The sequence below is a fragment of the Solenopsis invicta genome, chromosome 6, assembly GCF_016802725.1.
Source record: "Solenopsis invicta isolate M01_SB chromosome 6, UNIL_Sinv_3.0, whole genome shotgun sequence".
NCBI lineage: Eukaryota > Metazoa > Arthropoda > Insecta > Hymenoptera > Formicidae > Solenopsis > Solenopsis invicta.
Window position 1 is genome coordinate 18,806,944 of NC_052669.1, and position 24,277 is coordinate 18,831,220.

Consider the following 24,277-nt stretch of genomic DNA (forward strand, 5'->3'; position numbering starts at 1 on the left):
AGTAACAAACTAACAATACGATCGCTCTGCTTGTATAACAATGTTAAAGTAAATGTTTATGCTGAGTTGTATCTCAACAGTGTGATTTAATTGGTCTTGTGTTAGCGCGCAACTCAATTCTCCTTTTATTTTACAGTTCTTTCTATAGGTGAGGAAAGGGGGAATGTTATCCGCAGTTAGCGCGATCCGAAGTTAGCGCGATCCGATAACCGGCCCAGTCTGTAGAAGTATTCTTACTTTCATTTCATAATAAAAGAAGAATTCTGGAGCGCTCGAAAAATTGTTTATCTAGTTAGCCATAAATGATTATAAAATTTGTCTGTAACAATTAAAATTCGACATATTAAAAAAATTGGAAGAAAAGAAACTTTAAAGAAGTAGCTTATCTATAACGTTACGTTCTCGATTAGGATCTTTAGATATAGATCACGTATTTATCTAGAATGTCGTTTTGTCGTTGCGATTACCGATTGCTATTCTGTCGGACAGTACAGTACGTTTTAGAGATGTCAGTTGATCAGTAGAGCTCGGCTGTGCTAGTTCGAGATACAATAATGTGTGACACGATAGAGAGGAAAAAGTTGAACGTTTTCTTTCTTATTCGTTCGCGTGTAAGATGCATCTGTACACGTCTTAGCGAAAAACGAGCTCGTGAGAACTTTCGCGCGCAAAGTAAATAGAATTTCTCTGACACCATAAAGCTGAAACGATTCGAGGCTCGCTTGCCATGTAACGTTGTTGTCTTACAGGGAAGAGGAGCTCGCCACTAACTCTAGCAAGGAGACCGTCCTATCTGACGCCACCACTGCCAACCATACCCACGCTACCGATAAGCTATAAATCTAAAATGACGTTAATAAGAACGCTCTAATCAGCAATCAAATCGGAAAACATAAAAGACTATCGTAGACTGGCGCCTCAGCCGCAGACTGTTATTGATTTATATACATTGTTATATATCAGATGACACGAGAACTGTAGTACTCACTATAGTATGAAACTGTTAATCGATACGCACTGTGTAATTCACGTTATAAACTTCGATCTTGAGACTGTGCTCGTTAGCATTATATATATATTAACGAATATTTCGGCATCACCGAGTAAGACCGTCAAATTTATCGTTTAATGCTGTAAAATAAATCTGTTTCTTTATTTAATTATTCGGATTGAGTTCCTTCCTTCCATTCGTGCTTACACCTTATCGGGGTCGACTTTGATTTCTCGTTAGCGAGCGGCAACGCAAAGCGGCAAGTCGAAGCCGATGTGTGCGGCGACTCCACGAAAGAAATCGTATCTTCTACACTAAAAGAAAAAAAAGACATGTAAATATGTGTGTGTGTGTGTGTGTGTGCGTGCGTGCGTGCGTGCGTGCTTGCGTGCGTGCGTGCGTGCGTGCGTGCGTGCGTGCGTGCGTGTGTGTGTGTGTGCGTGCGCGTGTGTGTGTGTGTGCGTGCGTGTGTGTGTGTGTGTGTGTCTGTGTGTGTGTGTGTGTGTGCGTGTGTGTGCGCGTGTGTGTGGGTGTGTGTCGTAATTTCGTTCGTTCGAAATTACGGACATTTTCCTTTGATCCTTTTGGTAGGAGATTGTCTCGATGAGTTTCTGCTAAGTGTATAAATTTTGCCGTACACAGGCTGCCGAATATAATGTTTGATTCTTAGTAAGTATATACGTAAATTTCTACTACACAGGCCAGTGAAACGTTGTATAATGGTACAAGATTAGAAACTGTGAAATGAATCGTTACGTATACAATATGCATTATCGAGTGTAATAATCCACGTGCCGCATCCGTGCAGCTGGCGCGCCCGTGGATCCGCGTGGGTACGCGCACGGATTCGTGGGGAGTTGCTCGATTCAAGATCCACGGACGTGAATCCGTCCCCGGACCCAGTGGATCCATGGATCCCCGTGAATTTTCCCGAGTAATCGTTATCACGGCGGTCATAGCGAAGGAAAAGAGCGAACTCTAATTTATTCTATTGTCGAACAATTCAGGGCCGAATTTGAATAGACGTCCAAGCATCATCTGGGATGCTGGTCTGAGAGAGCGCTCAGGAGGGCTCAGGAGCGCAGAGCGATATCGTTTTTCTTGCATTTATCATCGCGTTACGCTTCTGGATCGCGCGATCTACATAAGGACGAATCTACATTTTCCCCTCATAAATATCGCATTTTAAGTTTCTCTTTGCATCTGTGTAGCTGTTTTTATCTTTTCTACATTTAATCATCACAACCATTGCTCAAAATATCATGTATCATCATACTTAATGATTCAGCTGATCATTGCAGTATACTTTCAAGTCATTGTTATAAATCGTGAATAACGGTGTAGCTGGCTCCACGACGATTCGCAGTCCGTCGGATCATCTGAGCGAAAGCGAATTAAATTAGAAGAACGCGAACGATATAAGATTTAAGCCGCAACTACGCCGTGTATTTTGTATGTCGCAACACGGTGCACATCGAATCGAGTCGGTGCACGGTGCTCCGAAAGAGAACTTGTATAATTTGTGAGGAAAAAAAAAACAAAATAAGAATCAACAGAAATGTGATTTTAAAAGAAGTGGAAATCTGGACAAGTCGCGTGATGTTTTACAGGAGCATGCTAAACTGTGTGAATGCATTAGAGGGACACATACCGCCAGCAGAGAGCGCAGCCCTGATGGTGGCAGAGGAGAAGCCACATCCTGATTCATGTAAGGCTTTATAAAAAAAACCTGATCAGCATCAATCACGATACATTGTGACACGATAATATTGTAATCCCTGTCATCTCTCTGTCCAAGACAAACAATTCTTTAAACGCGGTTGTGCGAAATCGCGAGATTGAGATTACGTTTTTTTTTTCTCTTGGAAAACCGTTGCGATGATTGGGGGTGATCAAGTGCTCTCTCGATTCCCAGCAGGCGATCTCGATTCCTCTCGTAACTTTGTCCCGTCGGCGCATGGATCATCACGTTTTCGTCGACGATATTCTTATGCGAATGCGTTCGTTGAATATAAAAGAACTGACCGACTCTGTCGAGCCTAACTCGAAGTTGAACTTTTCAGAGTAGTCCTTTCACTGCATTAGATTTTTACATTGTCATAAATCGCATTTTAGAGATGTGCGAAACTCTTTAATACGAATCGAATCGAATCAGGTAAATCTCCATAATTAGAATCTTATTCGAAAATAACTTTAATCAATATTATTTTTTGTACAATATAGAAGCCTTTTGTTATTATCTATATATTAATAAATCTCAGAACAGTACGAACGATTTGATTCAATATAATTCGATTCGGTTCGATTCAGCGTGAAAAGCGATTCGCACATCTCTATCGCATATTACTTATTTTTCATATACGCTACTCATTACATTAATTTTTTTTTTATCATTTCGTTTCACGCCTGATCACCTCATCAATCATGCATTAAATTTCTGCTACGTCATACCGCGCCGTGTGTCAAAGCACCGAAATCGAACGTTTACGCTTGTGCGTAAATGGAAAATTTTCAGAGCATTGTGCGAATCCGATCGTGCAGATCATCACGTGTGTACAGGAATTGTTTGCCACGTGTCGCTTTACACGCATATCTATCATTTTGCATGCCATAATGCCTTATATGTATGTTCGTAAGTTTTTTCTCCTGATTTGTAGTCTCATTGTTGGACATCTGTTTTGAATTTATTTGCAAACGTTTCTTTTCTGCTTTCAGTCTAATTCAGAAAGTGCAGAGGCGTCAAAGTGCTGGTTACACAACAGTCAAACTATACATTGCGCCGCTTCACGCCACGACAAGACACACGCGAGTGGTCATATTAGCGGGAAACACTATTCAAACTCTGTTCACCTTTTCTCGCGTTGACAACGGCCAATTAGGAAAGAAACTATGACGTAGATCGATGCCGGTGTGCTATAAGAGAAAACAAAAGTTTTTTATTCACTTGTAACGTCATTCACCAATTTAGAACAATTGCACAGACATTTTTTTTTTTTTTTTAAGCTCTTGTCTGCCTGCGAGAAAAATTCATCTTCGGATTAAACCTGTCTTTATCGATTCACGAGATACTTTCTCCCGTTCGCATTCACGTTACTTTCGTTTTCACACGGCATAATGGTTTACGTTGGGCATTAAGCTAATATCTGTTCCACCTTAGCTTCTCCTTTGTTTCACACTGCTTGGATCAGGCACTCTCGTGACACGAACTCGCTGGAGTTTCGGTTTAGAAGGGAGCTTATTTTTCTGACGGATATAATTTACACGCGCGTATACACAGTAATTGTTATGATGGAAAAGTATGTAGACACGTGAAGCAAGCGCACCGTACAACTTTTACACACCCAAATCGAACGATCGAGTACTTATCTCGGGACAAGTTGCCTTCTATCGCTAACGATTCTTGACGATATCTCCCTCGCAATACTCTGTAACAAACTACAAACGATGTGTTTCAGAATAATAAGCTCTATATGTACATTAATCACGCGCACATACACATACGTCTGTTTATCGTCATCTCTGTACCACACCCGACAATTATCCATCCTGTATCATATCTACACTTTGGACTTGATTCAACGCAATACGTAATTACACGAAACGCGAAAGTGGTAGACCCTCACGTACTGCTTCGTTTCTACGAATATTATATTGTCGTATATTATGCGCTATCGACACTGGCCTTTGTAGTAGTTCAAAGGGAGGCAGGCCAATGTGAATATATGTATATTCCTCGTTGATACACCGATGTAGCATCCGCGATGAAGCGATCCCGGAGCGAGGAGATTTGTTTCGTTATGTAATGACTTCTTAGGCCAATGTACATATACTTGGCGTTGCTGTTAATTTTAGTACGGTGCTGTACAATCAATTTTCGCAGCATGAATGGTGTAAAGGGCATGCGCGCATGAATGTAATCTCTAGTGCGTAGGAGCAAAAGGTAATTTCGTATCTTACCGCGAAAATTTCCCGTTTCGGACGTTTGGCTTTGAAAACCTTAAGTCGGATATCAGGTCTCGTGCAATTCGATCATTACAATCCAAGATAGCCGGAGGCACACGAATATATTCTTTTCTAATATACGAATGGGTATTTTCTCAAGTTTACATTTCACCGTTATTACGTTCAGGTATCGCGTGGCTCTCCAAGTACACGGATAGCGATATTATTCTGATAATATCACCGTTTGTTCGAAACTCGAGAACTCTAATAAAAAAGTATATTCACAAAAATATTCGACGAGCGATAATATGCATTTTCTAATTGGTAAGATATTCTGGTTGGCTCGTAAATATCATTTGGAAATCGGACGGAGAGCGATTTTGAACGCTGTTAACCTTCTTTCTGGCCAGTTTCTACAAATGTGCTTAAATTGCATGGGACTAGCTGAGACTAAAAATAGCGGCTACAAAGAAGGATGAGCTCGTTACACAACGCCGCCGCGATTGATTTCGAGAGAATAACTGCTAAAACGCGCAGGTGAAGCGCGTCGCATTTCCTCGCCGATGATTCGCTCGTACTTTCGAAAGAACAAAAAGAGATCCGCGTATCGAAGTTCGTCACGGTGAACGTTAATTCGACCGAGGGAAGGCCGGCGAGAGCTGTAGAAGCTTGCTTGCTCGTCCTATATGAGATACATTACACGTACCTATACACACTTTTTAGCGATGTGTCCGGCAAGTAGTGTTGGCGAGATGTTATCTAACATACGCGACGTGGCCTGTATCGCGCGCGTATAGAGAGAGGGTAGTCGCGTACCGTGAGACTAACGTGCATCCCACAGTTGTGTTTGCAGCTGGATCCGAGCGCTCTTCCGTCGCTCCCGCTCAGCCGGAGAGACCACCGCCCCCGCTTCCCCCGCCACGCTTTCCGAACAGCGGTGTCTGACAACGGGAAACAGCTCCTCTTAATATCGGTAACCTAGTGATCATGAACGCGCCGATACCGCTGCCGCTGCTGCTCACCACCAGCAGCCTCAGCCTGGAGACGCAGCTCTACGAGATCATCACCGAGAGCAGCAAGGCGTGCGCGGCGTTCCTGCGGCACAGCCTGCGCCGCGCGACCAGCCTCGGCTGGACCGCGACCGAGGGCTTCGAGACGGCGACGATGACCACGACGACGGCGAGTGGCGCGATCTACTACAACGAGCAGTGAGAAGAGAACGGGGCGAGAGAAAAAGAAGGAGTCTCGCGGGAACGAGAGTCTCGGCGATGAGAAGTGGAGCTACTCGCGAGGCGCAGCATCCGCTGGATCGGCAACGAGCTCTCCTCGTTGGTCGATCGCGTCTTTCTCTCTCTCTTTCTTTCTTCCTCTGTCTTTCTCTTTCTCCTCTATCTATCTCTCTGCGAGCTGAATTGCTTCAGGTTCAACGAAGAGCACGGGGTCGATCGGGGTAACCGTTGGGAGTTGTTACCAACGAATATTATATGAGAATATACCTCAACATTTATATAGGCTAAATGAGGCATCGCGCGATATTTTCTCCAATAATATTAACCGGCAGGCGTAACTTCTTAATCGTTTCGAGATAGCCATTAAACGACGCGATTGCTCGAATGAGATGATTTCGCGGGAGATGATCATCAGGATCGTCGTGAAAAAAGAACAAAAGAAAACAAAAAACAAAAGAAAATATTCCGGTGTTGCGCTCACTCCTCGCGTCGAGATTACCCCCGGTCGAGCCTTCGTCTCGACGGTGCTCGGCGACGATAAATTAAATTATTCGGGATGGAATGTTTCGAGTCAAAAAAATCAGTTATACGCTGCGAGGGAGGCTGAGATCGGCGCTCGGCGGGCGAGTCTCGAAGACGACGGACGGCAAGGAGACGCGAGACGATCCTCTTGGCGAAAGGATGGCGGAAGGCTCCCCTTACCGGTCTTCCTCCGGAAGAAGGTTACGGCGCGCGCGGCGCGCGTGTAACGTTAACGAGGACGATGGGACGAGGAGCGCGCGATCGAGAGATAGATTAATCGAAATGTTTGCGAAAGTGATTTGTGCCTAGACGAAGCAATGCTTGGGAAGAGGGAACGTGATCACGAGAATCGCCGCGTCGCGGATCTCACCGCACTACGCGCGAGTGCACTCCGGGACCTTGTGCGACATCGAAGGATATCGAAACGTGAATCGGCGGACGCGCACGCGGGGGGAGGGCGGTCTCCCTCGCACGGAGGTGAAAGGGCGAAGGATCGTCCTTCTCGCTCCGAATAGCGCCCCTCCCCCGCCCCCTCCCTTCCTCCCTCCGTCGTCGCAATCCCTTCGTCCATGAGGAGCGAAGGAAAACGTGTATCTATATATATCTTCACTTTTATATCATTAATTTTCTAGGACTCATGTCGGGACTACGTGTCGTTTTGTATCACACTGTCCTCTGTACGATTCATCGCACCGTGTTGTGTAATTATTAGACCGTGCGCTGTTACTTCCGCGCCGACGACGACGACGACGATGATGATGTACTATGCGCGCGAACTGCCATAAATCCGCGACTTTAAAAGATTACGAGCTGCCCTCGAGACACTGTGATATTTTCATTTCATTTCCGGCGCTCGATCCCCGGAATTAATCGAGAGCGAGTATGCGCCGATCGCCGGTGAGACGGAAGTGTGTTCCGGATTCGTTCGTTTCGCGAAAGGAATAGTCTCAATTAATTTACGAGCGAACGACGAGCCCCCCGGCGACTCGAACGTTTAGAAGAGAGGAGATTCCGCTAATAGAGAATTTGCCGTTCAAGGGTGCTTCCCGTGAAAGTGGGCGGAATTGAAAGGGATCAAAACGAATTTCCGCCGATCCCTGTTAACCAGCCTATCTTATCGGGAAGTTCGCTTTGCGGGAAGGTCAGCGATTTTTCGTTGGAAAAATCTCCGGTACCGGAAGGACAGGAAAAGGGATTTACCTTGCCTTTACAAGTCGCGGTGTGTAACAGCGCGTTAACGAACAAGTATAGCGACTACTCGTTATCGAAGATCTCAAATTGGGCATCGACCAACTGCATTAAATTAATGTCAAAAGGAAACGGGAATTAGCTTTCGATTAGCCGCAATCTAAACGACGTTCGCGATCACGTCGGACTCATACGGTGCCTCTCGACCGCAGTTATATAATTCTCACACGAACCAAATCAACCATACTTTATCTCATGAAACGCAGGGTACACTACAGCACACTTCACGCTTCGGCCTAGCGGACGTGTCGATTCCTCCTGATCGCTCGCTAAATATTTTCAATGCATTTTCGAGTCCCTCGAATCGGCGAGTGGAAAAATCGGTGTCGAGTGTTCGAGAGACTTCGAACGCGGAAAAATATTATTTTCCAGGAAATAAACGTGTCGAAAGTCCACTTTTGTTTTTTTGAGATTCCGCAAGAATTTTTAAATAAAAAAAAAAACCTTTCGTTTCTTCTGCGGAACAAAAGCTTACAAAATGAGAAAAGACTCCCACGAATCCTGACAGTTTTTCTATTTGTTTCAATTCCTCTAACGGAACAATTAAATTTTTCGAACAAAACTGTCAGAATTCGTAAAGATTTTTCTCATTTTGTAGACTTTGTTTCACAGAAGGAGTGAAAGAATTTTTTTTTATTTAAACATTCTTGTAGAATCTCGAAGAAAGGGAAATGGACTTTTGACAGATTCATTTTTCTGGAAAATATATAATATTTGTCCGCATTTGGAGGCTTCATTTAACGACGATCGACGATTTTTCCATTCGTCGATTCGAGTCAAAATTAGTCTAGAAGTTAATTCTAACTTGCACGTGGGATACGTAATCGACACCGCGATCGCCGATGCAAAGTTCACCGCGACAGGAATCGACGCCTTCTCGGCCGAATCCGGAAAATCAATAACAGCAGCCAGTCTGCGCAGAGGCATGCCTTTTCTTACTCCGTCATTGACCTTTCTTCCTCTCCTCCCGCCCACCCCTATCGATCTTTTTAACGGAAAGTGCAGGCGATTCGATATTTCGGGATATACTCCGTGGGAGACGGCGATCCCTTCCTACGTTGCTGTACATACGTGTGTATATACTTGTATACTTCTACCGTACTCGAGAGACGTCGCTGAACCACGCAGCGAGTGTATGATAATCCTGTATAACCGGAAATATATAGTCCGTTTTCCCGCTAAAGTAGCATTATCAAGTGAGTGACAAAACGAGGACAGGCATGTATCTCCACCGACCCAGAGCCATTCTAAATTCTTAAAGAAAAAAAAGGGAACACCACGATGGAGATACCGACGTGGATATCGAACATCGTGATTCTTTCGAGAAGCCCCCTTCTCTCTTCTTTGCGACAGCACGAACCGACGAAATCGGCGACGATTGCATCCCGCACGTGTGGCTTCTATGATCGTTTAACATCGTTGCATTCACGCCGCATACGAGGACTTGCAGCGCGGGACGCGAACGTTCGTAGATCCATAGATTACCGGGTGTAGATCCGCGAGTAGATCGAGAGATGACGATTGTCATGTCGCTTCTCAACCACCCACGAATGGATCCAGTTATTCGCATTAATAACCAGATCGCGTTAGCCTTCATCCAGATCGGACTATCACGCAAAACTCGAAAGAAACCGATGGTTACTTAACTTACTTATCTTGCACGGTTGTGAGTCAAGCGAATCATCGAAATCAGGGATTGGTTTATATAAAAATCCCTTCTTTCTCTTTATACGTTTCTTTACCCGCTCGTTTTAATTCCTCTGACGGAACAATTTAATTTTTCGAGCAAAACCGTCGGGATTCGTGGAGACTTTTTTTCCTCATTTTCTGGGCTTTGTTTCACAGAGAAGGAATGAAAGAATTTCTTTTTTTTTTTTAAATTTAATCGCGCCTATAAATAACACGAATGGAATTAAACGGCGAATAAAAAGCGGACTGATCCTTGATTTCGATGATTACGATTTTAATTCTACAGAATAAATCCCCGACGATTACTTTCAGAGCAGTTCAACTTGCGGGGTAAACGCGGCTTGAATCGATATACCGTTTTGACTGTCGCGACGTAAACGCAATATAATAACTTAGGATAGAGAGACTAAAACCGAATGAGAACAAGATCCAGACGGAGTCATGCATGCAAACGTACGATATCATTCGAACGAATAACCAAGGAAGTTTTTAATTATAGGCTGTCCAAAACATACAGAATCAGTGAGAAAGGCAATAAAAGCTATATTGAACTGAAAAAAAAAAGATATGATAAAGTAGATCTCCTTGCATTATTGAGTATTATCAGAGAATTCAGAATACTATATTAATTATCGATAAAGCTAGGCTAGAGGCGCATATACATATAGAAACTATATATAGCTACTAGGCGATAGTAGCACGGCGTAAACAAGCTAATTAATATAATTGGAAACTTCAGCGAAACAGACGACTAAACTCTCTCTTTCTCTCTCTCTCTCTCACCATCTCTATCTCTCTCACACATCTTTATGATGGCTGTATAATTATGTCGTGGACCGCGAATATATATGACGTTACATTTCCACTTCGAAATCATCGCAGGCTTACTACCAAACGCGGCACCCGAAAAACGTGCGATTAATTCGGCCCGAACCCGACGCGAATCTTTGCGTTACAGTCGCTGAACGATAGACAAATTTCGAGCGCGTTTGTAGCCGTAAAGCTATCCGACTCGTCTGCGCTGCGCGACAACCTGCGAGACACAGCCCCCCCCACCCCCCTTTCGATCACCACACCTCATCGAGAAAAGGCATGCTGCGATATGTGTTCACGAAAGATAGATCACATTGGCACAAAAAAAAAGAAAATGAAAAGAAAAAAAACGATATATCATTTACACGCGCGGCAATTTTTACCCTCGAGATGCAGTATGCCGTATAATATATATAAATAAAGTCAACGCGAGATCTGTAAGCGAGTTACGAAGGGCGCTTTCCGTCTGCGTGGCGTACGGTAGAATCGCGTTACTCTCGTCTCCCGAGAGAACGTCGGCGGAGAGGCCCTCCTTGGCCCTTACGCGAAGAGAATTCACTTATCTGTAATTGACCCACGTATAATACTATAAAAATAACAAATAATTCGTTTCTAAAAGAATTGTAATAACGTATACATATATACATATATGCATATACTATAAAGAAGACTACTTTTTAAACGCGAAGCCCTAATAATGTATTTCGCACTCATCACGACTTTGATAAAAAAAAAAAGATAAGCAATGACCGCATCAATGGTTTCGAGTCAATGATACAATTATTAAAACTCATCGAGTATTACAACATTATAGCCTTCGAGGAAAGCAACAAAAAAAAAATATATGAGGAAAAAAAAAGATAAACGAGAAATTTCGAACAGTCCAAAATAAGTGATTACAATAACGATTTGTAAAATAAGTTCACTGCCACTCAAACGACGTGCGCCCCTTAGGCGGGCGCCAATATTCCAAGATGTGAATGTGTACAGTTATGTGAAAAGTATATTATAACGTAATTATATTTACATATGATATTAATTAGCATTATGTAAAACTAAATAGCATATAACACCAGAGTGGTATACATACGTAGGACATAGGTAACAAGGAATAAAAAAAAAATATATACATTGATCGCAGAGCTACTTCAAGGAAAAACAAAACGTTTACGCGCCCGCTCATTTGTATATTACGATATTAAAAGTTAGCACTAACATCAATTCTCTCCGCTGAACGATAATCAAGTTCGATTTATACTTTCCTTTCGTCGTCTCGCTTCTGCAATAGGAAAAACAAGGGGCGTCTATTTTTACTGTGTAATTATAAGTTCGTTGGGATTCAAAGCGTCTATTAATCGAGATCTGACGGGATCTAGTCGTACATTTAATCATTTTTTTCTATCTTGAGCGCGATCGGCAGTGCCGCGTGATATGACGTATGTTGTTTCGGATTAATGTACCGTCTGATACTTTGCAATTTTTCTCTCACAGAACGCGCGATGTTCTGTGCGATTTACATTTATTGTTATGTAACTGAATTCTTTTTATAAAAGCCCTTACATTCTCTGTGAAAATGTTTTACTTGCCTCGTCACCATTCCTCGATGAAGAATATAAAAAAAGATTTGCGTGTTCTGTTATATTATCACGAGATCAATTAGCATGCGACGTATTAAAATAGATGAAAGTATTTTATTCGTATTTTAGTATATACAACTAATAATAAACGCATTCAGGAAAAATATAAATATTAAATGTCGTGACGGTTTATATATTATTATACACTATCGATGAAAAGTACAAAAATTGTAAAAATTGATTATTTAAAACCCAAGCTTCAAAGAGCCTGCGTCTTATGGTTTGCACTCCTGATGATAAGGCTCCAAAGTTCGGAAGTCTCTCCAAGTCGGAGGAAGCGCGCTGTGCAAGTACAAACCGCAACGCGTTTGCACGGTTCGCTGAACAAATTGATTAAACTATGAAACCATGTCTGAAAAAGGAGAGAAAACGTGGTAAGGATCGCGCAAGCCGTGCATCTTTAGATAACGGATCGTATCTAACTGGTTTTAACGGTACAGTATTACTTTTCCGATGTTCAAGTGTACAATTATTAATGAACTATTGATTACCATGAACGATCGCACTGCTAATTCGGGTAACGTAGGCGAGTAGAAGTGCAGCATCGCGGCGTGCGCGTTCTCCGTCACTTTGCGGAAGACCTTGTGCCTAGACTCTGTCCACAGGTCCATCGTTTCGCCGTAACCCTTGACCACCACCCGTTCTATCATCAATCCCTTAAACGCTATCACTGCTTTCAGAACGTGTCCCAAGGTAACGTGTAGCACCGCATTTGATGCAAACGGACGGGACACGGTCACTGTCATGTCATTAAACAGTCTATCGAACGTCGCTATCATGGAATCGACTTGTCTGCACATGGTAAAACCGGTTTAAATCCACATCCCGAGACGAGAGCGGTGCCTTTACCGTTATCATTGCGCATTGTGGAAAATAATCAAAATAAGCAAAATAACTTACGCCTGAGGTACATTATGATTGGTAGTTTGATATCTTCCCCTCTTCGTTCTACTTGCACTCATGTAAGATCTTTTTAGTGAGTTTTGACTGAGCAACAATTGAGCAACGTTACTATATTCGTGAATCTTATCCGTCCATTTGTAACTATTAACAAGCGTACTATAAAGCGCCTGTCTTTCTTGTGTGGTCTCCTGACTGAGATAAGTCGTGCTGGCCAAATTAAATGGACCAGGTGGGGCATTTAAACTACTTATCGCCTGTTCTACGTCCCTGTAGCGTTTTAAATAGCATAAATTAATTTATCCTTCACAGATATTTGATTAAGATCTTAAGATTTGATCTTAAACGCTACTAATTACCTCAAGTTAGCATTCACAGTGGTCAACTGTTCCTGTAACTCAAGCAAATACTTGGATTCTTTACCCTCCTCCCCATGTTCTGCTTGTAGGCCATTTCCTAGAGAATCAAATACTTGTCCAACATTGGAACGGAGCACTTTAATAGCAGTCAGTGCTGTCTGCAGTTGCTCCATTCTCACCTGCCAAATTGTTACAGTTTTTTTTATAATGAACAATGTACTCTTAAACACACAAATTTGCATGCAGTACAATTATTTTTACAAGTTTTCTACCCAGAAACAGGAATATGGCTGAGCAAGACATTTGTCTCGTGTAAGAAAATTTAAAGAGGCGCAATAATGATAATATAAATCTTCACTGTATTTGCTACTAACTGTCACTACATAATATTATACGTGCTTATTAAATTAATATTAATATTAAATACCATTAATTAATATTATTTCTTAATTTTACATGCCATACAAAATATTTTTTTGTTACTAAAAAGTGGATTTTCTTCTTTTACCGAAATATCTATATTCCAGCTCTGAGACTTGACGATTAGCAATCTATCTATATTTTATAAATGAGAATCTAAGCTAGTTAGAGAATTAGATACCGTTTAAATATATCTATAGTTTCGTTAGACCATGGCTTCCAATCTTTAACGTCCTATTCTGCATCAAACATCAAGAGAAAGTCTGTTCATTTTAATTCTGAACTTCTTGCACTTCTTTGTCTTTCTATCTTTTCTCTGCAACTAAAAAGAATAAGAGGAAAGAAGAACTGTGCAAAAAGTTCAGCTGAAAGGAACAGGCCTAGAATAATTTGTTTTCCAATGTATTGTTTACGTGCGATATGACACTTTATAACCTATAAGAAAGAATTAAATCACGTTTAAATTTACCTTAGTCAACCAGTCGATTGTAAGATTATCGAGTGATTAAATCCTGAGGACAAATAGCAGTTTTAGCTTGAATTTAATTTCCAATTAGCATACTTCTTCGATGGAAAATCAAGAACGCCCGCTCACGTCGTTCACACTTCGTTGACTCGTTCCCATTCGCTCCAATTCGCTCAATTCGTGTACTCTCGAATTAATTAATCCAACGTATCGCTAGATGGCAGTTCGGTTGCCATTCAGGGGCGATCGGAGCTGCTTTCAGCTGCTTGCGCTCGCCACCACGTTCAGCGCCGCGGATCATCATCGTCTGTTTTGTTTCTTCGTCGTGCAATATTAGAGGTTCGCGTGTTACATGAGGGAAATTCAAAACAAAGGCAAATATACCTGATATGAAAATTGAATAGTTGCAACCGCGTGTGTGTGTCATCTGGGATTGAGCAACGGATCAGCCGGCTGATTCGTCGCGTTTACCTCAGCTGCTTTCGTGTCCTACGTGCAACACAACCTCTTCGACGAACTGATGGTAGATCGTGGAGGACCGGTAAACAAGCCGCGAGCAACGTGACGAAAATGGACAACGTGGGTTGTCGCCTGACCATGGATCTACCAGAGACTGACAGTGCCGAAGATGATTCCGACGAACTGTTCTCAGGTAATAACTGCGTGTCACCGAATTGCAGTGAGTCAATAGCAATTCTTTTTTCTGTTTTTCTTTACACGCACGAATTTTTAGATGACGAACAAAGAAAGGAGATTAGGTATAGGTCCAACGTCTCCCTGGACACCTCGATTTCAAATAGATCTGAGACACCTTTATCAATATTCAATAGTCCCAGTGCGATGTAAGACATTTTTATTTTGTTATTTTGAAGTTTTTTTTTTTATGACAGAGGTTATAGTGTCTTATAGTAATGATAACGCAGGAACAAATCTATTGTGAATAAGTCATTGAATTATGTTGCTTGTCAATAATGTTTCTGATAAACAAGAGCCTCTTGTTTCCTTATCGGTTACTTTGAAATTATTATTATATTATTATTTGATAGTCCTGTGACACAAGACATTTTTATTTTGTTACTTTGAAGTTTTATGACAGAGAGTTTAATAGTGTCTAATAGTAATGACGATGAAAAACAAATCTATGGCGAATAAGTCATAGAATTGTGTTGCGTGTCAATAATGTTTCTCATAAATAAGTTGTTTCCTGAATTGTTATTGATTAATTTGAAAATTTTGTCATTATTCGATGGTCCTACGATATAAGACACATTTTTATTTGGTTACTTTCAAGTTTTATTTCGACATAGAATGTAATAGTGTCTAATAATAATGATGATGGAGAACAAATCTGTTGCGAATAAGTAAAATTATTGAATTATTTTGCTTCCGATAAACAAGTTATTTGAATTATTGGTTTTTATAAAATTGTTACCATTAGTTGATAATCCCAATATGACATGAGACATTTCTATTGTTACTTCAAAATTTTATTATGGAGAGGGAGATTATAGTCTAATATAGTAATGACAATGCAAGCACAAATCTGTTGCAATAAGTAAAGTCATTGAATTATTGAATTATGTTACCTGCCAGTAATGTTTTGGATAAACAAGCATTGTTTCCTGAATTTGGATTAATTTGAAATTGTTAATAATAGAATGCCAACCGATGCTACAGTTCCATCTACACCGTTGAGTCTGGTGCCATTTTTAAATAAAATTAACGAACAATGGAGTAGTGACTTAGAAACACCGCAAGCTGACCCTCGCGTAAAACCAATGACTAGCACAACGGAAAGAGTAATGCATCTTTTTATAAACTTTGTTACACTTAAGTATTGCAATCCACTATCGAGTTATAAGAAATATCCCGTTTATCATTAATATTTCAGACGCAAGAAACACCTAAGCTTGAACAGCGTACACCTGATGTTTCAACTGTTAAAAGTGCAGACAAAATTATTCCCGATTCCCCTGTTATTGTCTCTAGAGCGACGCGGAGACGATCCAAGCGTCGCATATTTAGAACTTCTACATCTATAGACCCATTAGCTGTGACTAACAATGAAGATATCATTGTAAATGCTCAAGACGCACTTATTTCTGACAATGCTAATTTTATAGCGCAAGTTGACACCACAAATGTCGCAATATCCAATCCGTCTCGTGAAAATGTTTCTAACGATTGCGAGCCAAAAGTTCTCAATAAATGTCAAAATACGTGTAACAATGAGGAACCAGAAAATCTTATAAACTCTGTACCTGATAGTTTAAACTCATCCACGCAAGAGTTTTTTAGCAACGCCTCGTTCAGTAAGATAGATGAGTTATGCTTCGATACTTTTAATAATCAAAAAACAATGGAGACTACTGTTCCGCAATATAATCACGAAAAGAATATCAAGGATATCGATAAACAAAGGGACGTTAAGAAAAATGAAAATATAAGTTTCTTTACTGCTCGTGGTTCTTCAATTAATGTCTCAAAGCAAGCGCTACTTAAAGCAAAGAGACTGTTTGAAGACATGGATATGGATGAAACGGAGACACAGAGTTATGAACCACTCGTTAAAAGAAATTGTAATGAAAAGACAAATAGGGAATTACCATCCTCTTCGTTCGCTAATAATATTTCTGTCAACATTGCGAAAGAAGTTAAACCGAAACCACTTACAGAACAATTAAAAAATTATGACAAAATGTCCTCCGCACATTGTAAAAATCCACTTGTAAATAAAAGTCCTGATAAAGAAGTCAATAAAGCTCCTCCTGTATTTTTAACTGCTAATGGTAACCCCATTAATATCTCAAAAGAAGCGTTGCTGAAAGCGAAAGCGTTATTAGCGGATGAATTAGATAATGTTGACAACGACGTGTTAATGAAATATTACGAGAAATCATCTGCGGATAAAAATTTTGAAACGATAAAAAATATGGCTGTACCATCATTTTCTGCAACTAGTGACAAATCTATCTCTGGAAAATCACCGGCCAAAGCAAAAACATTGTTCACAGAACAATCGGACGTGGCTGTTGAACTCGCATCATCTAATAAAATCGATACATTTAATAATAAAAAGTATGATATAAGTATTTCGAATACTGCAAATTTTCGCACTGCCCGTGGCACATCCGTTAATTCCGAGCAAATTAATTTTAAACCTAGAACGTTGTTCGCAGAACAACTGCATGATCCATTAAAATCAATTTACACAAAGGAGATTCATAATAATGACAAGGAAATAAAAAGAGGAGAGGCGAACGTTTCGAAAATTGGATTTCAAACTGCTGGTGGTAAATCCATCAACATCTCGGAACAGGCTTTATCGAAAGCAAAAGCATTGTTTGCGGAATATTTGGACGATCCATTAGAAGAAGTTGCTGCAGAGGAAACTAAAGCTCATAGTGAAAAAGAAAAAGGATTACAAATAAAAATGTCAAATGTTAAATTTCAGTCTTCTGATAGCGCCGTTGATATTTCTGAGACATCGAAGGCAAAAGTATCGTTTGGACAATTCAATGATAAACTAGAATCAGCTACTGCAATTCAAGCTAATAAAATCAACGATAACATAGAAAATAGACAAGAAGCAAAAGTTTCAAGTATTGGATTTCAAACTGCTGGTGGTAAATCTATTAACATCTCGGAACAGGCTTTATCGAAAGCGAAAGCATTGTTTGCAGAATATTTGGACGATCCATTAGAAGAAGTTGTTGCAGAGGAAACCAATGTTCCTAACGAAAAAGTGAAAGAATCACAGGTAAAAATGTCAAATGTTAGATTTCAGTCTCCTGGTAGCTCTGTTGATATTTCTCAACAGAAAACATCGAAAGCAAAAGTATCGTTTGGACAATTCAATGATAAATTAGAATCAGTTACTGCGATTCAAGCTAATAAAATCAACGATAACATAGAAAACTGGCAAGAAGCAAAAGTTTCAAGTATTGGATTTCAAACTGCTGGTGGTAAATCTATCAACATCTCAGAACAGGCTTTATCGAAAGCAAAAGCATTGTTTGCAGAATACAGTTTGGACGATACATTAGAAGAAGTTGCTGCGGAAGAAACCAAAGCTCATAGTGAAAAAGAGGAAAAATTACAAATAAAAATGTCAAATGTTAAATTTCGGTCTCCTGATAGCGCTGTTGATATTTCTGAGACATCGAAGGCAAAAGTATCGTTTGGACAATTCGATGATAAAGAATCAATTATTGCAATCAAAGCTAATAAAGTCAACGATAATGTAGAAAACAGACAAGAAGTTTCAAGCATTGGATTTCAAACTGCTGGTGGTAAATCTATCAACATCTCAGAACAGGCTTTATCGAAAGCGAAAGCATTGTTTGCAGAATATTTGGACGATCCATTAGAAGAAGTTGTTGCAGAGGAAACCAATGTTCGTAACGAAAAAGTAAAAGAATCGCAAGTAAAAATGTCAAATGTTAGATTTCAGTCTCCTGATAGCACCGTTGATAATTCTAAACAGACATTAAAGACAAAAGTATCGTCTGGACAATTCGATGATAGATTAGAATTAGTCGTTGCAATCAAAGCAAATAAAGTCGACGATAATGTAGAAAACAGACGAGAAGCAAAAGTTTCAAGTATTGGATTTCAAACCGCTCGCGGAACATCTATCACTGTCTCAGAGCGAGCGTTATCCAAAGCAAAAGCATTATTTGCAGATCAATTAGAAATGGACAATTTTGAGAACATTGGACGCGATGACGAAAAGATAAAAAAGCGATGCAACTTAACAATTCCGCACGGTGGACTGCGAATCGCAAGTGATCAACCGACACCGGTTTTGAACGAGGCTTCATTAAAAAAATTAGTCTCTAATGACTGTCCGGATGAGAGCAATCCTGAATTGGGGCGCGCATCGTTGCAAAAGCGCAAGCTAAGCCAGGCTAATGTAGACGATAGCACACCCCTGGGTAGGAATTGCGCGTCCGAAACGAAAAAGCCTCGTTTAAGCGGCGAATTCCAAGGTAGAAAATTGTTCCCCATTAATCCAAGCGTCGACAGCGATAATGACGAGAACCGAAATCCGGATGAGAAAAGGCAAGCATCTTCTGTCCTTGGATCGCCCAAAAGGGACGCGGTGGAATCATCCGAACCTGATGTAGCGACCAGTCCTGTTATAGGAAGGCAGAGTAGCTTTCGGAAGAAGCAGAAGAGTCATCGAAGGAACGAACATAGTACAAATAAAAGAACATTAGCTAATGAGAATGTAACATCACAAGAGAACGTTGTACAAGGAAGCGCATCTCGCGGAAAGATCGAGGACGATAAATTCAATACGGAGACGCGGAAACCAACGCAAGCCGCGAAGAAAAAGACGAGAAGCGTTAGTACGGAATCGAATGAGACTCAATTCGGCGACACTCAGGTGATGATGGATTTTGTCAACCAAATCGAATCGATCAAAATTCTGCAGAATCGCTTGGCAGCCGCGTTGGAACAGGAGGCGTTAATCACCGCGAAGAGGAGACGCAGATCGGAGAAGCAATCGGTGGGCCACCTGTATCATTACAAGCAGATCAATTCTAACGCTCGTTTGTCGTTGAGAGAGATCTGCGGTGGCGCACCGCCCGTGCCACGTTCTTATCAGGAGCTCGTCGATCGATGGATATCGCCGGAGATCCTGGAGATCACCGCCGCGACTGCCGCGATGTACAAATTCCGTTGCTCCGATTTTTACGGAAACGACGTAGCGTATAATAACGTTAGCGGGATAGAGTTGGAAGACGGTATGCGTCTGATCATGGATGAGAACGGATACGCGGGAGTCTGGGAGCTCCTCCGTGCGTTTCTCGCCGGTCCGGGCGTAGACCCGAATCTCGTTCCCGCGCGCTGGATTGAGAATCATTACCGATGGATCGTGTGGAAGTTGGCGTCGATGGACCGAATGAAATTCGGCTCGGCCGAGTTACCCAGGTATAATATAACGAAATCAATATGCAAATCGTTTCTGACTAAGTTAAGCCGCGCGGCAATGCTGGACATTAATCGGTTAATCTATTTGTTGAAACATAATAAAATAATAATAAAATAAAAAAATTTATTAAATTAATAAAATTAATTGTCAAATAGTTTAATCGATTAAAAATTAACTAATCGATAAAGTAATCCACTAAAATTTAATGATAAGCATAATCATGATTGATTTAATCGGTTATATGAATTTTTAATCATTTTGAAAATTATATTTATAACTTTTACAAATAATTACGAACTTAAGAATGTGTTTGCCGTATCGAATAAATATTCAAATCAATGTTAATAAATCATTTTATTTATTATATTAATGAATATTGTTGAGCTGTCTGTCAATGCTATAAATGAGTGATTAAAGTGAACGATTAATAATTATTTTATAAATCAGAGCAATAAGGGTAATTAGTTTCAATCAATCGATTGTGTTAATCACGATACAATCATACAATTCATTTTAACCAATTCATCTTATTAATTAAAAAGTTAATTGATTACTGTCTAAGATTTATTTCAAAGCAACTAAAAAATTTTAATCGCTTACTAATCAAAGACTAAATTTTTAATCATAATTATTAATCTACAAATTGATTAAATTTGGCTCAACAATGTCGCGCGGATATATAGAAGGCATAATTTTATAAAACTAATTTAGCAAACGGTTTCTAAGCCACGTAGAGATTACGAAAAAGATTAAATATTCATTATATATATATTTTTTTTAATAAACTTTAGGGCATTAACACCTTCGCGCGTAATGGCACAATTAAAGTATCGGTACGATCGAGAGATCGATCGGTCTCAGCGACCTGTGATAAGACGCATCTTGGAAAAGGACGACGTTGCGTCTAAGAGAATGATTTTATGCGTGTCATCTATCGTAGAAGTAATATACTTTAATCACATTGAATCTGACAAATATATTTCGAATTTTAGCACGTTTCACGTATTTTAATTTGCAGAATAATAATGTAAATATGGAGAGAGAGATAGGGAAGAGTCCGCGTATAGGAGTGCCAAAATGGAAAATAGAATTAACTGATGGCTGGTACAATGTAAATGCCTGCATCGATATAGGTATGGTGAGAAACATATCGATCAGTAAAGTAAAAGAGGGCACGAAACTGATGATGTCTGGCGCGGAATTGCTCAACTGCGATCAAGGTTTCTATCCACTCGAGGTAGGCGTCGATTTTTATTTAAATCGGAAGCGAAAATCAGTCAGCCGTTTAAATCTCTCGTCCCTTAGGCACCGGCTGACGTGTGTTTGAAATTGCACACGAATTCAACCAGGCGCGCACGATGGGACGCGAAATTAGGATACGCGCCGTGTTCGGGGCCGATACCCATCAGGTTACGTAACGTGTGTCCGAGCGGCGGTTTAATCGGCAAAATGACGACTGTCGTCGCTAGAGTGTATCCGATGCTGTATCACGAGAAAACCGCATCCGGAGATTCGAGTGAGACACGTTTAAAATCTAACTCGGCGTTTCAGAAGAGGAATTAGCGATCTAATTCTTGTACTTATTTCCCGCGGTAGTTGTCAGAAACGCTAAAAGCGAGGAGAAAGCGCAGAGCAAATACGAGCAGCAGTGTTGGTCCAAGATAGAGGACTTCCAAGGACAAGGACTTTCTGGCGAAACTGACGATATGGCGATTCAATTGAGCGAAGATTACGAAAATTTGTTGGAGGTACACACGACTCGGTTTATCTTATTTGTAAATTCCTTTCGGGACGTCAACGTATATTCGTTACCGTTATAAATAGGAATCCATCTCTAAGAAACGACATGATGAATTGCTCCAAGAGTTACGTCAGAAGGAGGAACTGTTCAAGCAGAAGATGCAGTCGAAATTGCGCGAAAGCTTGCCGAGGCCGCGACAGGTCTCCCAGCTGCTCAAGGTTCGCCTCTGCGACGAAAATGCGAACGCCATTCTTTCGATTTGGTCGCCCAGCGAGGAGATCGTCGACACTCTCAAAGAAGGCGCGTGTGTCTCGCTCTGCAACATCGTGGCTTCCGGAAAGAGGTAGTATTCTCATAAAAAGAAGTAACTGTATCGCACCGCGTTGCGGATGTAATAGCACATAATGCCGGATTTTACGAGCATAATTGTTCAACAGGGGCACCGAATTGCAACTCACCGCACGTCGGTCTGCAATTTTTAAACCAGGAAAGATGCGCGACACGTCTTATCCCGCTAGAGCGTGCACCTCGCTACACGAAATCCGAGCGAATTCCGAGTTCTCTCCACCTTACGGAGAGTTCGATACGGTCGGTCTTATCTGTTCGGTTGGTCCTGCCCCTTACGTAAGTGCGGTCATATTTTCTAAAAGTTTCTGCGGTAATTAAAGAAAGAAAAAAAAAAATATCAGCAAAATGTAAGAAGGATAAAATATTTTATGTGAAAACATTGTAGGGTATGAAAGACTTCGATGCCGTGCATTTGGCGTATTGCGAAGCGGGTTCGAGCAATTTTTCGTACCTCTCGATATTATTTTGGCAAGGCATAGCCAGTTACGGCTACGCGGAGATTCTTACTCTCGGATCTATCGTGGCCTGCAGCAACTTAGAATGGCGAAGAGCAACTTCGTGGAACGTCCCAGCGGCTTATTGTACGGACAGGAGTACTTTTACGCGCAATCCTTGCCGAAATCATTTGTACGAATCCTTCGAAAACCTGCGAAATCTGATCACGGTATGCTACGTTCTTTCCTTTCTTTTTTTTATCACGCATTTTATAATTTAATTTACATTTTAAGTTATAATTTCAGTATAATTATTTTTTACACTTTCAGTTATAGTTTTTATAGATACAAATTTCAGTTTTTTTTTTTTTTTTTTGTAAAATGCGCTTCATAAAATTTTAATTATATTTTATTTTTACAATAATTTCCCAACTTGTTAAACCTGATTTTCAAGGATCCAATTAAGTATGCTGAAAGCTGCACTGTCGAGCTTAACGTGGAATTGCAAAAGAAGTCGACGCCTACGCGCTACACGCCGGGTAAAAATACTCCGATTAAAATGTACAATTCGACGCCGGGCGTCGACAAAAAATTGATCGACTATACGTCGCCGCTGGCGACGCCGAAATTGGGAACGGGCAACAACTCGAGTTACGTCGCATCTAAGCCCTCGATTCAGAAACGTATTGAGAAACTCCAACATTATGGCGAAGCGCTTGAACGATCTTCCCTTATACTAAACAGGTCCAAGAGGACTTCTTTGAATTTTCGATCGCCTATTTTAGATGTAAACTCGACAAAGGGGAGTGCTAATCAATCCAGAGATTTAAATTTGTCCAAGACAACGGAAAACCTTTGATATTATTTTACGTTGTTTATTCATTCTAATTCTAAATCCTAAAAACTGTACATTTGTTAATTGTATAATTATTCAATGTTTATTAATAGTATAATAAACTATTTGTACAACTACGGTAATAAAATAGTTTTATTATTCCTGTATTTCCCTACATTTTCCATTCCACCCTAATTCAATTAATATTCTTTAAGCCTGCAATCTCATTTTTATTCTTTTATCCTGTACCGCTTAGAGGCTTAGATCAATATAATTTTATTACGAACGCAATTAAGAATTCCGTTAGCTTTAAAGAAACTACAGCTGTTTATAAAAAAAAAAAAAGATATTGGATTAGGACAGTTAATTAACATGTCGAGCTGTTCTCTTTACAAGAAAAGAATTCTAGTAATCCGCAGCGATAATTTATAATTTCACAACTATTTTTCCAGAGAGAAAGCCGTTTGTAAATCCACAGATATACGCGAGTCCAGGTGCTAGTCCAGCTGTTATCCCTCCGCAGCTGGTCATTTTCACTACACTTGAATTTTCCTTTAAACGCGTTACTCGACTTTGGAGGTTTCGGAATATTTTTCCGTAGCGATTTATAGAAACTGCATTTGACACAATTATATAAAATTGAGCAAGAAACGAGAAAGTACTTAATAATTTTAGACTGTATGACAATAAAAAGCTTCCTCCTCAGTTCTTTCGCACATACGATTTTCAATGCTCTCGCCCATTTTTCAATTGTGTTGAATC

The 24,277-nt window shown here is 40.5% G+C and overlaps 3 protein-coding genes across 16 annotated transcripts in view; 2 read left to right on the forward strand and 1 right to left on the reverse strand.

Annotated features, from left to right (window-relative positions):
* LOC105204035 (glucose transporter type 1) overlaps nucleotides 1-11,283 on the forward strand; it is a 40,218-nt gene extending 28,935 nt beyond the window's left edge. For 7 of the 12 annotated variants that reach the window (XM_039450548.1, XM_039450552.1, XM_039450546.1 and 4 more), the window contains 2 exons: nucleotides 2,602-2,699; nucleotides 5,775-11,283. In XM_039450548.1, the coding sequence (XP_039306482.1) occupies nucleotides 2,602-2,699; nucleotides 5,775-5,878 (202 nt within the window). In that variant the 3' untranslated portion in view covers nucleotides 5,879-11,283. Of the gene's footprint in view, nucleotides 1-749; nucleotides 1,161-2,601; nucleotides 2,700-3,706; nucleotides 5,224-5,774 lie in introns of those variants that run through there. The other 5 variants (XM_026134850.2, XM_026134853.2, XM_026134848.2 and 2 more) reach the window with 4 other exon arrangements.
* Nucleotides 11,284-12,105: 822 nt separating this feature from the next.
* Nucleotides 12,106-14,403, reverse strand: LOC105204034 (mediator of RNA polymerase II transcription subunit 27). Its single transcript, XM_011173036.3, is given in 7 exon segments — nucleotides 12,106-12,376; nucleotides 12,379-12,423; nucleotides 12,563-12,863; nucleotides 12,972-13,241; nucleotides 13,331-13,509; nucleotides 13,932-14,072; nucleotides 14,220-14,403. Coding segments are annotated over 5 exon segments (879 nt in total). The 5' UTR covers nucleotides 13,504-13,509; nucleotides 13,932-14,072; nucleotides 14,220-14,403; the 3' UTR covers nucleotides 12,106-12,286.
* A 119-nt stretch (nucleotides 14,404-14,522) lies between these two features.
* LOC105204033 (breast cancer type 2 susceptibility protein homolog) lies at nucleotides 14,523-23,663 on the forward strand. 3 transcript variants are annotated; one of them, XM_011173034.3, is made up of 12 exons: nucleotides 14,523-14,868; nucleotides 14,950-15,058; nucleotides 15,874-16,015; nucleotides 16,108-20,156; nucleotides 20,949-21,099; nucleotides 21,176-21,394; nucleotides 21,463-21,673; nucleotides 21,754-21,905; nucleotides 21,982-22,241; nucleotides 22,336-22,522; nucleotides 22,632-22,910; nucleotides 23,135-23,663. In XM_011173034.3, exons 1-12 carry the CDS (start codon nucleotides 14,787-14,789, stop codon nucleotides 23,537-23,539), a joined length of 6,246 nt encoding a protein of 2,081 aa, XP_011171336.2. In that variant the 5' UTR covers nucleotides 14,523-14,786; the 3' UTR covers nucleotides 23,540-23,663. The 3 variants fall into 3 exon arrangements, with proteins under 3 accessions (XP_011171336.2, XP_025990629.2, XP_025990630.2); XM_026134844.2 differs by lacking the exon at nucleotides 14,950-15,058; XM_026134845.2 differs by lacking the exons at nucleotides 14,950-15,058; nucleotides 15,874-16,015.
* The last annotated feature ends 614 nt before the right edge of the window (nucleotides 23,664-24,277 follow it).

Bases quoted from the DNA above. Each gene is read 5' to 3' on its own strand.
- LOC105204033 (XM_011173034.3), top strand. From the start codon at position 14,787: ATGGACAACGTGGGTTGTCGCCTGACCATGGATCTACCAGAGACTGAC. The intron at 21,395-21,462 runs GTAGGCGTCGAT...CTCGTCCCTTAG, and splicing joins AAGGTTTCTATCCACTCGAG to GCACCGGCTGACGTGTGTTT. The intron at 22,242-22,335 runs GTAGTATTCTCA...ATTGTTCAACAG, and splicing joins ATCGTGGCTTCCGGAAAGAG to GGGCACCGAATTGCAACTCA.